The 17,746-nt window shown below is 40.2% G+C and overlaps 1 protein-coding gene across 8 annotated transcripts in view; it reads right to left on the minus strand.

The window, feature by feature from the left end:
• The window catches only part of SSH2 (slingshot protein phosphatase 2), a 303,694-nt gene that overhangs the window by 136,135 nt on the left and 149,813 nt on the right, over positions 1 to 17,746 (minus strand). Inside the window, exon 1 of one of the 8 annotated variants that reach the window (XM_021928214.2) lies at positions 1,510 to 2,212. The exons of 4 other annotated variants lie outside the window; for them this stretch is intronic. Coding sequence is in view for 2 of the 4 variants with exons in the window: in XM_009190023.3 (XP_009188287.2) it covers positions 1,510 to 1,637 (128 nt within the window). In the remaining 2 variants the exon portion in view is untranslated. Of the gene's footprint in view, positions 1 to 1,123; positions 2,214 to 17,746 lie in introns of those variants that run through there. 3 more of the 8 variants (XM_009190023.3, XM_021928215.2, XM_009190027.4) reach the window with 3 other exon arrangements.

Genomic DNA, 17,746 nt, shown 5'->3' on the forward strand with positions numbered 1-17,746 from the left:
CTGAATTTGACTTCTATAGATAGGTACCTCATATAAATGAAATCATATAGTCTTTATACTTTTGTGACTGGCTTATTTCACTTAGAATAGTATCTTCAAGGTCATTCATACTGTAGCATATGTCAGACTCCTTCCTTAAGGCTAAATAATATTCTACTATACATACATACCACATTCTGTTAGTCCATTCATCCATCCATGGACACTTGGGTTGCTTCCACTGCCATTTTTAAAGTACTGTTAACACTATTATTTTCATACTGGTTATCAGTGTCAGATTATTCACCCATTAACTTCTCCTTCACTCCATGTCCCTTCCCCTTTTTAGACGGAAAATGCAAGTCAGTCAGTTTATTTAATTGTGGAGCTTTTACAGTACAGGGCAGTAAAACAACTTTTGTGATTCTTTTTCTATTTTTTTAGAAGCTCCACCATGAATCAATCAGGGGTAAAAAAGAAACTCAAACGAGTTTAATTCTATTTGGTAGGCTAGGAGGGCAAACCATCTATGAAAATAATAAATTAGTTATACGATTATCTAGAAATCACCTTACATGCTATTCTCTAGACCTTTAATAAGAGATAATGTAAAGTTTCTGTTGTTGGACATTAAAAAGTTGACCTGGGAGGGAGACAGTAGCTTTGCTTAAGTGCAGAGTCTAGGAAAACCTCAGCAGGTGACTCCTCTGAAGCCACTTGGAATGAGTGTCAATACACTAACACAGACCAAACTGCTGCTAAGTAACCTTAAACCACTGCATTGATTTAAGGACGGAATCTAAATAGGAAAAGTTCCTCTACTTGATAACTGTGAGGTGAGATTAACCACAAGCTTCAGCACACACACTTCTCAGAACTTCAACTCTCTAGAGACTTCAAAAACAGCGACGATTTAAAGATGCACTTGCACTTTGGTGAATGAAGGTGTGCGTGCAGGTTTGGGCTGTGAGCACGTATTAGTAGTACAGGAGGAGAAAAAATAGAAACTACCGAAATCTAGCTTTCTGGAATCACTCCAGACTACAACCAGCAGGAGCGAAGAATGACCTTTCTTTTTGTAAATGGCTAGCAACAGAAACTTATTTAAAACAAACAAAACCCATAATCATGGAAGGCTGCTCACCAGCAGGACCCACAGGGACTCCCGCTTCCGATTCTGTCGACCACCCTTCAACCCAGTCTTCCAAGTGCCAAACGGCTCAGCTGTCACTCGGTCACCACAACTACTCACGGACAACTCGCACTTTCAAAGTCCCTCAAAGTTTACCGGAAATTCTCCCAAGGGATTCTTCCGTTCAATCCCACCCCGGGACACTTTCCGCCTCCATGAATCCCCCCATCGTTCTGCCCCAGCATCCTTCCTTCCAGACGCCCGGAGACCTCCAGGCACGCAGGATGCGCGCTCGCCCTCGCTTGCTTGTTTGCTCCCAAGGATGCTGGGGAAAGAGGCTGTTGAAAGAGCAAACTTTCTGAGCGTTCGCGGAGGCGGAGGGCGCGCGGCGGACTCACAGCTGGTTGATGGCGTTCTGCGAGATGACCGCGTTGGCGGAGAAGTAAGGAATCATGTCGGGGCCACCGAGGCTGCAGGTGCAAGTGAGAGGCGCCTTCCTCTTGCGGGCCAACGTGCTCAGGGTCATGGGGCCGGCTCAAAGTGCACAACTCCGCATCCTGGCCTCTGCTCTGCTCCGGCACGAGGCGCAGGCGGTGCGGGCACCCGGCGGTGGAGGCGGGCCCGCCGGGTCGCGCGGAGGCAGCCGCCGAAGCCCCGGGACTCGGCAGTAGAGTCCGGACTGACGGGCACCGCCAGCAGCCCGCCCCTACCCGCGTCCGGGACGGCGGGGTGGGCGGGTCCTGAGAGCGGAGAGGGTAGGCCCGGCCAGCGCCCCGCCCCAGATCTCGGGACGCCCGCGCGGATCCCGCAGCGCGCGTCACAGCCTTTAGGGCATCCGGCGGCCTCCAAGACAGCGCTGCCTCGGTAAGGGAGTGAAGCTAGTCGGGGGTGCGCGAGAAAGGCTTGCATTTCTCTAAAGGAGGATGTTTCAACAGAAAAGTCCTCCCTCTTAAAGACTGGCTTTATACATTGTACCTCAAACCCGTTTTTGACAGATCTTAAAAAGTTTAAAGGCCATAAATTCACAAGTGCAACAAATATGTATCAAAGACTTCCTATGTGATGTGGAAATTCAGAGCTTACACTCACATACGTGTGTGTGTGTGTGTGTGTGTGTGTGTGTATATATATATATATATATATATATTTTTTTTTTTTTTTTTAAGACGGAGTTTCTGCTATTGTCGCCCAGACTGTAATGCAATGGTGCGATCTCGGCTCACTGCAACCTCCGCCTCCCAGGTTCAAGCGATTCTCCAGCCTCAGCCTCCCGAGTAGCTGGGATTACCGGTTTGCGCCACCACGCCTGGCTAATTTTTGTATTTTTCGTAGAGATGGGGTTTCACCGTGTTGGCCAGGCTGGTCTCAAACTCCTGACCTCCGGTGATCCGCCCGCCTCGGCCTCCGAAAGTGCTGGGATTACAGGTGTGAGCCAGGGCGCCCCACCAGCTTTTTTTTTTTTTTTTTTTTTTAAACAGTTTAAGTTATGATCAAACAAACAAAACAATTTAGATTGTCGAAAACATCTACTAATCTTTGTAAGTACATCTATAGAGGGCTTTTTTAGCCATCCCCCAATCCAAGGATTCACAGCCTTAGCTGCACGTAGGAATTACTTGTGGTAGGTTTAAAAAATCTCAGTGCCCAGGCTGCACCTTAATAGAATTGGAATCTCTTGAAGGTGGGATTTAGACGTATTCTTCAAAGCTCCCCGGGTGATTCCAAAGTGCAGCCATGGTTGAGAAGGCGGGGTAGAGATCATATCTTCACTTTACAGATATGGTAACATTTAAGGTCTAAACAGATGACCTCGTTTATAAATAATGTCACTCAGGAACCCAGGTTTTATGACGTTTGATCTAGGGCTTTTACCTTCAAACGGTATTCCCTGACGTCTTTACAGTTTTAAGCCCTTAACCATGTTCCTTCCAATTCACTGAGCAGTGCCTTTCACCTGACCAGGGACCAGCTCTTTGTAAAATATGACTGCGCTCTCTCTCTCCTGAATGCTGTGCTTACAAAAGGGGCTGGCACGATGCAGGCATTCAATAGAAGTTAGCTTCCTTTTATTTTACCTTTCCAGTCTCATTATGCTACAGCAAATATTTTCAGGTATCAGCATTTTCAGCATTTTTGAATACTAGACTAAAATACGTATCATTGAAGCTGCCTTAGGAATTCTGGAGTCAGAAATTAATAATAATTTCTAAAAACTTCACTAACCAATTAGAAAACAGATTAAAATTAGGAAGAAGTCACTTTAAGACTCAACATGCTATAATCAAGAAAATAATAAGCCTTTGTTTTATATAAATATTCATGCCCTTTTCCCATTGGAAAGTTTGGCAATTTTCAAGATACTAGTAATGAAATAATCAATCCAAATTACAAGTTTTGTGCCTAAAACCAGAAGTACTCGTTAGTTGATTCTCCCATAAAACTTATGGCTGTTGCCACATCACTTTGAGGGACTTGAAATACTGCAAACTCACACTGGAAAGAGTTATCTAAGTTTCTGAGATATCTGGTAATAGGAAAGCACCAGGTGGCAAGTGAAGAGTTAACGAAAAGTCTGGATCTTGGAGTTCATCATCTTCATCCATCTCTAGGAAGGAAAATGTTTGAAAGATTTATTCAGGCTGTGTCAGCAGGCACCCAAATGGTAGTGTAAGAAAAAATCTGCTGATACACCCCAAAATAAATTGCTTAAAATATCTGGCAAACTTGCCAGTTTGAAACTTCTTCCAGGCTGTAATTTATTACAGCCTCCTGCTGTGATTAAAAAAAAAAAAAAAAAAGCAGCAGGCACTTTAGAACAGCACTGTTAAGGTGAGTCCAGTTCCCAGTTCCTTTCATGACACAGCAGAGAGAGGATTTTATTGAAGTCAACACTAAATGATGCCATTTGGGACAGATAATGGCATGGTAATCATCTGTATCTGTCCGAAAAAACAGGAAATATATATTATTCAATTCATACTTAATATCTCTTGCATTTAAAAATGCCAGAGACAAAGATTTCATAAATATGTATCTTGTCTTTTATAAATAGGTTCCTATAGCGACGCCCCAGAAGTGCATAGTCCTTTCCTTTCTCCTCAGAAGACCTCTGTCAGTGTCTGTTCAGCAAAGGAGGCTATGTTAACATCCCTATCCAGGCTTTTTCAAAAGCTTCTCAAAGTTAAATTCTCACTTTGAACTGCAATATAGGAAATTGAGAAAGTGCTAGAACATGTCTCCTGCTTTTTTTTTTTTTTTCTTCTGAGACGGAGTTTCACTCTTATTGCCCAAGCTGGAGTGCAATGGCGCGATCTCAGCTCACTGCAACCTCCACCTCGCGGGTTCAAGCGATTCTTGTGCCTCGGCTTCCCGAGTAGCTGGGATTACAGGTGACCGCCACCATGCTTGACTAATTTTTTGTATTTTTAGTAGAAACAGGGTTTCACCATGTTAGCCAGCCTGGTCTCGAACTCCTGACCTCAAGTGATCTGCCTGCCTTGGCCTCCCAAAGTGCTGGGATTACAGGCGTGAGCCACTGCGCCTGGCCTGTCTCTTGCTTTTTTAAGAAAAAAATTAAATCATCTTTGCAAACTGGGATACCTTTAAGAAAATAGTTTTCTGCTACTGCCTGTTTTTAAAAGTTGAACAAATTCCTTTTCTTTGCATAGTCTGCAGAGTGTCAAAATCCCAATCAATTTAGTTTCAGCTCAATTTAATTCTTTACTCTCCACTGTCGGTAAACAAGGCTCTAGGGAGCAAGCTCTCTGTACCCATGCATCTAGGAATTCAAAAATGATTTCAAATTAGATTGAGCAGCATGATATAAACTAAGTTAGTTTTTTACTCTACATGAAGTCAGAAGGGGCTTTCTCTAAAAAACAAATTTTGCACAAAGGCCCTGAAGAAAAATTGCTGCCTTTCTTTACATTCTGCTTGAGTTGGAAGATTTGAAATTAGCTTTGTCATGTCATTTGCCGACCATTTCAAGATTCAAAATGTGAATATTCTAAAATGTTGGCTCTTGACAATATTAGCTATGACCAAATTAAGTTTTTATAGGATGACACATTAATAGTATTTAAAATGTGGCTGGGTGCAGTGGCTCACGCTTGTAATCCCAGCACTTTGGGAGGCCGAGGCGGGCAGATCACGAGGATAGGAGATAGAGACCATCCTGGCTAACACGGTGAAACCCTGTCTCTACTAAAAAATACAAGAAATTAGCCGGGCATGGTGGCGGGTGCCTGTAGTCCCAGCTACTTGGGAGGCTGAGGCAGGAGAATGGCGTGAACCCAGGAGGCGGAGCCTGCAGTGAACTGAGATAGTGCCACACTGCACTCCAGCCTGGGCAACAGTGCGAGGCTCCGTCTCAAAAAAAAAAAAAAAAAAAAATGCTTAAGTAGAAAATGCTTAAAGTACTTCCATTACTGTGTATCCATGTATCCCTTATGGTATAATCACTGTAAAACAGTGAACACTGGAGACTTACATGCTGACCTAACTGTATTCCAGGACAGATCTGAAGGTACGCTGAAATGAGAATGAAGGATGTAGTAGATATGTTTTTGCTGCTGTGACAAAATTTCAACATGCGTAGATCACTTGAACTGATGCCAAAAGCAATATGCTATAAGCCAGGGGACCTAATCTGTAGTTCTAACATAGTCACTTAATAAACTGAGACTGGCCAAGTCCCTTCATCTATAAAATGGGATAACAAAACCCTAAGGAAATGTCCCTACATCTGTTCTTATGAGAGTTGGAAAATTTTTAGAAAGGAATCTCATCCTTCTGGAGAAAATGTATTTAATCCAGTTAAGCAGTCACCTAGTGCAAAGCAGTAGAGCCCAGTAGTTAAAAACTCTGGCCTTGGAATTAATAGGCCAGGTTTGGATCATACTGCAACCATTAGCTATGAATTTCAGTTACTTAGTCTTTGGCTCAGTACTTGGCACTTAATTTATGAAGTTATTGTGAGGATTAATTAATTTACATAAAGTACTTAAAAGAGTGCCTGGCACAAAAATTTACTCTTTCGCTTTAATGTCTGGCAACTTGAAGGTAAGACTCACCGTGCACCTTATTCACTGAGAAAATGAAAACGTTAGAGATTATCCTCTATGCTCTTCCACAAATCTGAAAAATAGCTAAAGTGGACAACATTAGAAAGTGGCAATGATGCTGATATCAGAAGTTCCAGGTTCTAGCTGCTTTGTCTGTGGGCAAACCTTAATCTATCCTAGCCCTACTTTCTTTAATCTTAAACTGGGGTAATCAAACTGAGGTAATGTTTACCTCACGGGCTGATTAAGATACAGGGACAAAAGGCTGGCACAGTGGCTTATGCCTGTAATGTCAGCATTTTGGGAGGCCGAGGCAGGTGGATCACTTGAGGTCAGGAGTTCAAGACCAGCATGGCCAACATGGTGAAACTCTTTCTCTATTAAAAATACAAAAATTAGCCAGGCGTGCTGGTGGTTGCCTGTAATCTTAGCTACTCGGGAGGCCAAGGCAGGAGAATCGCTTGAACCTGGGAGGCAGATGTTGCAGTGAGCCAAGATTGCACTGCTGTACTCCAGCCTGGGTGACAGAGTGAGACTCTCCAAAAAAGAGATACAGGGACAAAAGTACTTTGTGAACAACACCAAATTTTTTTATTGTTATTATCATCATCATCCATATATTGGTCAATCAGCTTTCAATAATAGAAAGCTAGTTGTATTTGTTTTCTTTCATTACCCTGAAGTTGACGAATGAATGAATATTAAAATACCCGTCTGGGCACAGTGGCTCACACCTGTGATCCTAGCACTTTGGGAGGCAGAGGCAGGATAATTGCTTGAGCCCAGGAGTTTGAGACCAGCCTGGGCAAGATAGTGAGACCCCATCTCATTAAAAAAATAATAATAATAATAAAGAAAAAATAAAATATATACAAATTTCCCCTATGTACCACCATTTCATCCAGGAAGTCTTTACTATGATTGTTTGCCAGGTAGTTTTACATTAACTCAGTATTACTATCTGTAGTAATGTGAAATGTGCAGTGCTCAATTTTTGTATTTTTAAAGCTTTCATGTAATAGCTTTAATTTACGTAATTTTAGTTTTAAAATACTTAGTCATAAGAAAAAATGATTATACCACAGGACCTATTTGTATTTTTATGTTTTCTCTAAGGGCTCAATGTAGAAAAATAAACGGTAAGTTAATCCACTGAGTATCAAAAGGGAGAAAACCAACACTTAGAATTACAGAGTAATGCAACATTCTGTCTCCTGTTAATCTGTAAAACATTAGGACAAAACTCTCAAGATAATATCTGAATTTTCACCAAGAGGTATCTTACTACACTTAGTCAATGGCATTCTTTATATAATACAATAAACCAAACTCTGTAAACAAAAGCAATCATGTTTTGCAATCACCATGTGGCTAATTTTTTAAAGAAGAATATCTGACCATAGTTTTAAACACTGGATTGAACAATGTCACTGAACCTTTATAGTCTTTTCCATAGAACTTTTCCTCCATAAGAGTAATGGAAAACACTGAAAAGATCTGCCTATCAACTGTAGGAGAGGTGATCTCTAACGCATTCATCCCCTCATGGTCTTAAACACCATATGCTCCTGTAGGAAGAGATGCTGAAATGCTGCTTTCTTCAGGTTACAAAAGCCCCAAACTCTATTGTTTAGTAAAAATAATAGGTATTTACAGATCACTTTTCACATCAAACACACTTTACAAAACATTTAACCATTTAGTCCCCACTTTATCTCTTTAAATGTTTTCTTTTTTCTTTTTATTTTTTTCAGACCTCTCCGAGATGAAACATTTTATTTTTTAAACTAGTTGTTTTTAAAATAATATTAACACATGCTGAATGTTTAAATCACTTTTTAGAATTCAGAAAGGTAAAATAAAAGTCACTATTCTCATTCTCATCATCTTACTCCCAGAGATGATTGTTATTAATATTTCCAGAAATTTTGCTTGTATACGCAAGCAGCAATAGATTGTAGCTGCTCTTTAAGAAGCACACACGCGCGCACACACACACATACACACGCACACACAGAATTATACGTATTACTCTGCTTGCATTCCCCCCTACTTATCACTATACCTTAGACATTTTTTCCATGTTATTGTAAATCTCCCTCATTCTTTCAAATGAATATAAGGCATTTTATTGTACAATCATATATAATCTATTTAAACAGTCTTTTACTTATGGGCATTTAAGTTGTTTCCAGTCTTTACTATTATATACAATATCACTATGAACATGTGTTTGTATAATTTTTGTTCATGTCATGACAGGGATATTGAAAAAAATATTTGTGCATACATGTGAATATACTTGTTGGATCAATACCTAGAGGTGGAATTGGCAGTTTGAAATATTTTAAACATCTTAGGACTTGGTAGATATTGTCAAACTGCCCTCATAAAGAGTTTAGCTTTTTATTTTCCTGTGCATTCTAAGTGTCTCCTGCTACTCCATGATCTATTAAATTAACTCAGGGCCCGATTTGCTGTTCTATACCCCATCTTTTACACGTTACATTAAAAGCTAAAAATATATATATTAGAAAAGTAAAATATGCTTATGGAAATAAACTAGAAAATTTATAAAGAAAAACATTATGAGGAAATATATTATGGATTATTGTTTCCAAAGAACTACTTAGACTACAACAAGATAAACGTAAATTTTTTTTTTTTTTTTTTAGACGGGGTCTTGCTCTGTCATCCAGACTGGAGTGCAGTGACACAATCACAGCTCACTGCACTCTCAACCGCCTGGGCTCAAGCAGTCCTCCTGGCTCAACTTCCAAGTTGCTGGGACCGCAGCCATGTGACACTACACTTGTCAAGATGAGGTCTTGCCATGTTGCCCAGGCTGGTTTCAAACTTCTGGGCTCAAGTGATCCTCCTGCCTTGGCCTCCCAAAGTGTGGAGACTACAGGTATGAATCATCATGCCTGGCTGGTAAATGTAATTCTTAAGCTACTTTGAAGATAATATAATATTAAATTCAGAAGATTTTAAAATTATTTATTTACTTCTATTTTAGGAATATATTGGAGCTTTTCTATAAATTCAGAAGATATTTTAAGATCTGTTCAATGATAATGCTGTAGAACTTATTATAGTTGAATGAACCAAATGTGGCCTAATACTATCAGTGTCCTAGAATGTAGTAAGACAGAGATAGAAGAATGGGAAGTAATTTTGGGAGTAACAAAGAATGGAGGCTAAAGGAGCCAAGAAGGTTTTGAAAATAAAATAACTGAAATTTTTGAGCTGACATTCAGTGTGTGTCAGGTGCTCTATTAAGAGTGTACATGGCCAGGTGTGGTGGCTCACACCTGTAATCCTAGCACTTTGGGAGGCTGAGGCAGGAGGATCCCTTGACCCTAGGAATTTGAGACCAGCCTGGGCAACTTAGGGAGACCCTATCTCTGTAAAAAAATAAATAAATTTAAAAAATAAAAAAAATAGAGTTTAAATGCACAATCTCACTTAATTTTTATAAACAATCCTGATTCTATTATTATCTCTATGAGGCTCAGAGCGGTTAAATAATTTGCCTAAGATTATACAGCAGTATTTCAAATCCAGTCAGTTATTCTGGCTCCAGAACCTTCTTTCTTAAACAGTATTCTATATTGTCTCCATGATGATGGAGGTTCATTACAGGTTTAAACTGAAAAGGTCTATTGCCAACAGGGAGAATTCTTGGGGACCTTAAATACCTGACTGCACCTGGTATTTTCTTCTCTACTTGATCGTACTGATGCCTAGCAGGTTCTGACAAAAATAGGGACATAACTTGGTACTAAATATAGCAGTAAGATGATCTTTTGGCTGCTATATACCATCCTCTTGCTACCAGATCCTTTAGAACTCTGTATTTCAAACTTATATTCATCACATTTTCCAAAGCACTTATATCTAAAGATATTTTTGTTTTCATAGTTTTTACACAACATCCTACATGAAGGAGGCATTTAATGTATTTGTGAATGATGATGGCATCACCATCATCTTATTTGATGTTTAAAACTACTAGCTGGCCGGTATTATCATTCCTTGTTACAGTTAAAGAAAAAGATGAATCAGACTAACATTGAGTTGATAAGAAGCCTAGATTCTAGGCTTATCAGATGTGTCCAATTCATCCTACATATTATTGACAGATAACTAAATTCAGTTTGACTAATCTTTAATACCTGTATGCCAGGCACTATGTTACATGCTGATTATCAAAATGAATGAGTTAAATAACTTTTACACTAATTCCCTACTCAAACTCCCCAAATACTTCTCTATTCCCTTTCAGATCAAGTCTAAACTCTTCGTTCTAGCCTTCAGATCCACCATAATTCAAATCCTAATACAATCCAGTCATTATGGCATATAATCCTCAACTTCATCCTTTCTCTAACATAATCAGTGTATCAGTGTAACTACCTTTCAAAACAAATTTTTGCTATATTTAGTTTTTTTTTTTCCCTTTCTTTTTTTTTTTAGACAGAGTCTTACTCCATTACCCAGGTTGGAGTACAGTGGTGTGATCTCTGCTCACTGCAACCTCTGCCTCCTGGGTTCAAGAGATTCTAGTGATTCTCATGCCTCAGCCTCCTGAGTAGCTGGAATTACAGGCTTGAGTCACCACCCCTGGCTAATTTTTGTATTTTTGGTAGAGACGAGGCTTTGCCACCTTGGCCAGGCTGGTCTTGAACTCCTGACCTCAAGTGATCTGCCCGTCTTGGACTCCCAAAGTGCTGAGATTACAGGCGTGGGCCACCTTGCCCAGCCTGTTTAGATTATTTCTATCCTGTCCTCCTATATTCCTGTCCTTCTATATTTTTATAATTAAGTAACTTTTTTTTTTTTTTTTTTTTCAAGATGGAGTCTTGCTCTGTCACCCAGGCTGGGGTGCAGTGGCATGATCTTTCCTCACTGCAACCTCTGCCTCCCAGGTTCAAACGATTCTCATACCTCAGCCTGCTGAGTAGCTGGGACTACAGGTGTGTGCCACCATGCCCAGCTAATTTTTGTATTTTTAGTAGAGATGGGGTTTCACCAGGTTGGCCTGACTGGTCTCGAACTCCTGACCTCAGGTGATCTGCCCACCGTGGCCTCCTAAAGTGCTGGGATGACAGGCATGAGCCACTGTGCCTGGCCCAAGTCTTATTCTCCTATGTTTAAATTGTTCCCATTCTGAGACCACTTCTATTCAGCCTTTCAGGTTTTCCATGTATAACATATTTTTCAAGACCTAGTTTAATTCTCAGCTCTTTCAATAATCAGAAACTCTATAGTGTTTTCATATCCATCTTCACTTGATTCTAATTAAAATCCTGTGTAGGTAAGAAGAGCTAGCTAGGATTATCAGCTTTATTTTACAGATGAGGAAACTAAGGCTCTGAAATTAAGGGACCTACCCAAACTCACATATTAAGTGTCAGAGCTAGGATTTGAACCTACGTCTTCTGATTAAGTCCAGTGATCAATTCCTGGTTTATAGTATGCTGTGACACTTTTCTAAGTCCTCTAGAATTTATAATCTATATTACGTTATTCGAAGTCTTATTTTCTATGCTCTATTTTGTGGCACATAATGCATATTTACATAGACAACAATTAGAGCATATTTATTTGTTGTCCTCTAATTGCTGCTTATATAACTTATCTCTCTACTGGAGCAAATCAGACACTGTAACTCTTTTGTGGACTTTATATAGCCTAGTACAGTGCTATGCGGGTCATAAGCACTAAATACATCCTGGTTAGATGACTGATCCTTTGCACTACATCACTTTATATCTTTCTTAAGGCCATCTTTCTTTCACACACACATTATGCTCTAGTAAATATTTCCTTAAAGAATCAATACATTAATGATGGAAGTTCTTTTTCCCTGGGAGCACTCCCTCACTAAATAAGGAGCAGCCCTTAAGACTCCTTTTCACCGCCTTTACATCTCTCTCTTGCTGACTCTTGTTCTTTGGATAGATACCTCCTTCATACACAGAATTCAGTAGAGGGCCTGAAACACAACCTAGTAAGTAGGTAAGGGTTTTATTTTTATTTTCAAGCCTGCTCTAGACTTTCAGGAGCCAAAAGTTCAAATCACAGCAGGACTGATTCAGCCCTTTCACAAGCAATTTAGTACTATGCAGTTTGTTTAGGATGGTCAAGTTTCCAGGCCCTGGCAGAGCAGCATCATTATCTCTCTTAGCCTTCATGTATCAACTTCCCTGGCCATATTTCACTTTCTATGTCTTTCTTCTCTGAAATCAGGTGAACATACAAAATCAGACACACATACAAAATCAGACATACATTTTTCAACAACCATGTCAAATATGTTCAAGGATTTACCACAATATTGGAAGTTGTTTTTCCTCTCTGGATTAGATAAAACCAACAAGTATGCAAAAATTACACTTCTCAATCCTTAGTAGAAAGGGGGCACTATTTACTATTCTTCAGCTAGTACATCAACTAACTGACAAAAGGTAAGTTTGTTTTTTTTTTTTTTTCCAGATTCTATTCAGTCCACCTCACAGCAACATAACAACAGATGTTATCCTCATTTTACAAAATGAGGAAATTGAGGGCTACCATAGTATGAGGTGGGACAGAACTAAAATCAAGTCTTCTTTTTTTTTTTTTTGAGACGGACTCTTGCTCTGTCACCCAGACTGGAGTGCAGTGGCAGGATCTCGGCTCACTGCAAGCTCCGCCTCCCGGGTTCATGCCATTCTCCTGCCTCAGCCTCCCAAGTAGCTGGGACTACAGGCGCCCGCCACCACACCTAGCTAATTTTTTGTATTTTTAGTAGAGATGGGGTTTCACCGTGTTAGCCAAAAATCAGGTCTTCTTACTCTTAGTTAATTGCTCTTTCTCTCTGTGGTGGTGAATTTTAGGCATCAATGTAACTGGATTACAAAATACCTACAGAACTGGTAAAGTATTACTTCTGGGTATGCCTCTGAGGCTGTTTCCAGAGACGACTGGCATGTGAGTTGGTGGACTGAGTGGGGAAGATCCAGTCTCAATGTAAGCAGGTACCAACCAATCTACCTGGGCTGCGGGGCCAAGATAGAACATAAAAGGAGAAAAAAAGCTTTCCTCTCTCCTCCTGGAGCTAGGATACTCTTCTTCTCCTGTCTTTGGATGTCAGAACTCCAGGCTCTCTGGACTTGGAACTCCAGGACTTACTCCAGTGAACCCCTCCAGGTCCTCAGGTCTTTGGCATTTGACTGAGAATTACCCTAAAGGCTTCGGCTTTGAGGCTTTTGGACTTGGACTGAGCCACACTACCGGTATCCCGGTGTCTCCAGCTTGCAGATGGCCAGTCATGGGACTTCTCAGCTTCCATAATTGCATGAGCCAATTCCCCATCTGTCCGTCCGTCTGTCCATCCATCCATCCATCCATCCATCCATCCATCCATCCATCCATCCATCATCCACCCATCCATCCTATTAGTTCTGTCTCTCTGGAAAATTCTTACTAATATATCCTCCATTACTCTGCTGGACATCCAGACTTCCCTTGATGACCCCTTTGTATACAAAAAGAAAATCAACACTGCACACCTGGAATCCTACCTAACTAAACAGGAAGACTAAATCGGAACTGAGTTTCTATCCGTAGAAATAATATTACAATGTAAAAAGAAAAGGGGTCCTATTCCTTGTCATTACACAGTAGAATAGAAAATATATATTTAAAACTTATATACAGTTTTTGTTTAATTACATTTTTAAAAACATTTTACTTTTACCTGGGAAATCTTTTGTTTTTCAGAAATCTTGTTTTCTAAGCACCTCATGAAAAGACGGCAAACATTTTGACTCTCTTTTCTGAAGACCAGTATTCTACAAATAATACTAATCTTCAACATCTTAGTTTTATTAAATGCTCTTTAATTTCACTTTGTAAGATTTCTCCATCAGATGGTTTACACATCGCCTTTTGAGATTATTAAATATGAATTTTGTTAAAGTGATATGAAGACATTGGCAGTTTGAGAGATCATTGGGTTATTTTTATTTATTTATTTATTTTTAGATGGAGTTTCGCTCTTGTTGCTCAGGCTAGAGTGCAATGGCACGATCTCAGCTCACCACAACCTCCGCCTCCTGGGTTCAAGCAATTCTCCTGTCTCAGCCTCCCGAGTAACTGGGATTACAGGCTTGCACCACCACGCTTGGCTAATTTTTAGTAGAGACGGGGTTTCTCCATGTTGGTCAGTCTGGTCTTGAACTCCTGACCTCAGGTTATCCGCCTGCCTTGGCCTCCCAGAATGTTGGGATTACAGGAGTGAGCCACCGCGCCCAGCCATTTGGGTTATAATAGGAATCTTTCCACAGTGTCTGTTTCCTTAAAAATATATTTAAGACATAAACATATGAATAAGGAGCCTATACATACATGTTTCAAGGTAAGAAAAACCATGTATATAAGGAGTTCCTAAAGTTTATACTGTTTAAACTCATAAACATAAGATCAGAAGAGACGGAAAACAAAAACGACCTTATACTAAACTCAGCAATTCTGAATTGTGTTCATAATAAACCTTTCCTAATAGCCTTTTACTTTTTCATCCAAAACAAATAACTTGTAGTGAACAAGAAGGAAAGTATGTTAACTTAATTTTTTTTTTTTTTTTTTTTGAGATGGAGTTTTGCTCTTGTTGCCCAGGCTGGAGTGCAATGGTGGGATCTTGGCTCACTACAACCTCCGCCTCCTGGGTTCAAGCAATTCTCCTACCTCAGTCTCCCAAGTAGCTGGGATTACAGACATACACCACCATGCCCAGCTAATTTTGTATTTTTTAGTAGAGACAGGGTTTCACCATGCTGGTCCAGCTGGTCTTGAACTCTTGACCTCAGGTGATTCACCTGCCTTGGCCTTCCGAAGTGTCGGGATTACAGGCGTAAGCCACTGCACCCAGCCTATTAACTTTTAAAAGTTTCCTACATACTTCCTGGAGGAAAGTGAGATTCTAATTTTGGGGGTTGGGATTGGAGAGTAGAGAAGTGGATAAGAATGATGGGCAAAACTTTGGTTCTTATATATATGCTGCTGCTTTTTTAAAAATGAAATTTTTATTGAATTGGGAAAATCATACTGGGAGAGGGTAACAGTACTATAAAAAGTTAATCATCCGGTCATGAATTACATTTAAAACTGGAAGGTGCAGGATGGCAAGACAAGCAAGAAGCTCAACATTGCCAACTATGGACAACTTGAGTAAGTTTGACTTGTGTTTTACCTTAACCACCAGACCATTCCTTCTGTAGCTCAGGAGAGCACCCCTTCACCCCATTTGCTCGCAGTATCCTATACTCTTTGTGCTCTCACTGCAGTTCCCTTTGGCTTCCATGTTTTCCTTGTTCCCCTCCATGCCTAGCTGGATTGCAGAATTAAGTTTAAGATTATGATTACCAAATAACAAAACAAAACTGTAAGGTGCCTATTGCTATACAAGCTTCCCTAGTTTCAATTTATACATTTATCACTCATTTACTCAGTAATTTAACAATTAGGTAATTCATGCTTATTAATTGCCAGGGCTTGGATTGGACCTTGAGGATAAAAAATGAAGAATGCATGAGATCTGGCAGCCTAGAAGGGAGACAAACTGGAGTGTGAAAAATGAAGTCCTTCTTTATCTTTCCCTTCTTTCTTTTCCCTTTCCCTTTCCTTTTTCCTTTCCTTTCCTTTCTTCTCTTTTCTTCTCTTTTCTTTTTTGACAGGGTCTGGCTCTAGCGCCCATGCCGAAGAGCACTGGCGCGATCTTTGCTCACCTCAACCTCTGCCTCCCAGGCTTAAGTGATCCTCTTGCCTCAGCCTCCCATATTATGAACTTTTCATTACTAAATTTATTCACCAAATTAATATACAACAGAATTGCAAATAATACAGTTCTCGAACAGAATTAGCAGCAAATTCACTAAAACTTTTTTCTTTTTAATCAGTGAGGAGACCATCCTGTGAATGTCATTTTTTGAGGATATATAGCTGTCTTTTATTTGTAGGTTCTGTTTTTTTTAATTCATAGAAAAGAAAGTCCTCTCCTGATCTGAATGTATGCATTCAAACTTATTCCCTAGGGTTAACCTTGGCTGTTTCATTTTGTCTGTAGGGTAGGGACTTATCCTGAGACGATGGTCTTGATAAGTTGGTAAAGCCATTCCATCACAAGTCATCAGTACTTTATCTGTGCCCTTGAGTTTTTCACAACATGAGTTGGTTTTAATTTTCAACATAATCTGAAAAAAATTCTTCAAATGCTTCAAATACTCTGTGTTTTGGGGAAGACATCAGGCCTAGCAGGAATTTGGATCATGAGCAGCTTATAGAATCAGGCTCTGGCTAGTAGAATCCACATACCTGCCTGTGTAGACTCCTTCAGTAGCAGCTTGGCATGGATCTTGCCAAGGTCCTCTGGAGCACTGCTGCTCTGTTGCCCTAAAGGTTGAAGGCCAGTTCAGTACTGAGGAAGGTTCTATTGGTGGTCTCAGCAAAAAGTGATAGCCCAAAGCCCAGAGACTCCTCAGGGTTGGCTCCTTTCATGTGATCCATGTAAATAAAGTAAGAACTTGTTGAACATGCTCCTCAAGAGTGCCGTGATTTAGTCAGCCATCTGAGGTGATACACCTACAGAGTATGCTATTCCTCTAACACTTTGGATTTTTGTAGGATCTGTGAGCTGAATAGGTCTCAAGATCTTCCTTCAGGACGTAAGAAAAATATTTTACCACCTCTATGAGGCATGCCCAACACACCGTCTTTAGCTCAAATAACTTACCAACAATCCCAAACTATCTCAGCAGAAGGTTGTGGTCATAAAGAGCCAAGCAAAGAAAGTTTCCAAGTAAAGCCACCACTGTAATGGACATTACAGTTGTGCTCCACAGACCCACCATACAAAGGCCTACTTAATAATTAAGGGTTGTTCTTGTTTTGTTTATTTTCGTTCAATAATCATTAGTTTTTCCATCCACTAGCTTTGTGAAGTTGACTTCAAAATGTCTGAAGCCTGCATTGTGGTCTTTGGCATGGATCTTTTGGAATTTGATGGGGCGAACAGACACTGACACAAGAAAGTTGCAGCCTACAGAGCTGAAAAAGTGGATCTGGATTGTCATGTGGGTGCCATAGAGTTATAGGGGGGCTATCAGTGAAGCATGGAGGTGATGGTGATGGCTGTGGCTTCAGCTTCCTCTTGCAGTCCTCCTGACTATGTCTTTTAAAACGGATTAACTTTTAAAAGGATATTTGTATAGCATTTTGCAATTACTGAAAGTAGGCTTTTTATTCAAAAAAGTACAGAAACCACATTTTAGATTGTGGCTAAAATTTTAAATTCATGGCTGGGTGTGATGGCTTATGCCTGTAATCCCAGCAGTATGGGAGGCTGAGGCAGGCAGATCACCTGAAGTCAGGAGTTCAAGACCAGCCTGGCCAACATGGTGAAACCTCATCTCTACTAAAAATACAAAAATCAGCTGGGCATGGTGGTGCACATCTGTAATCCCAGCTACTCGGGAGGCTGAGGCAGGAGAATTGCTTGAATCCAGAAAGTGGAGGTTGCAGTGAG

Source organism: Papio anubis, chromosome 17 (genome assembly GCF_008728515.1).
Source record: "Papio anubis isolate 15944 chromosome 17, Panubis1.0, whole genome shotgun sequence".
In the NCBI taxonomy this organism is placed as follows: domain Eukaryota; kingdom Metazoa; phylum Chordata; class Mammalia; order Primates; family Cercopithecidae; genus Papio; species Papio anubis.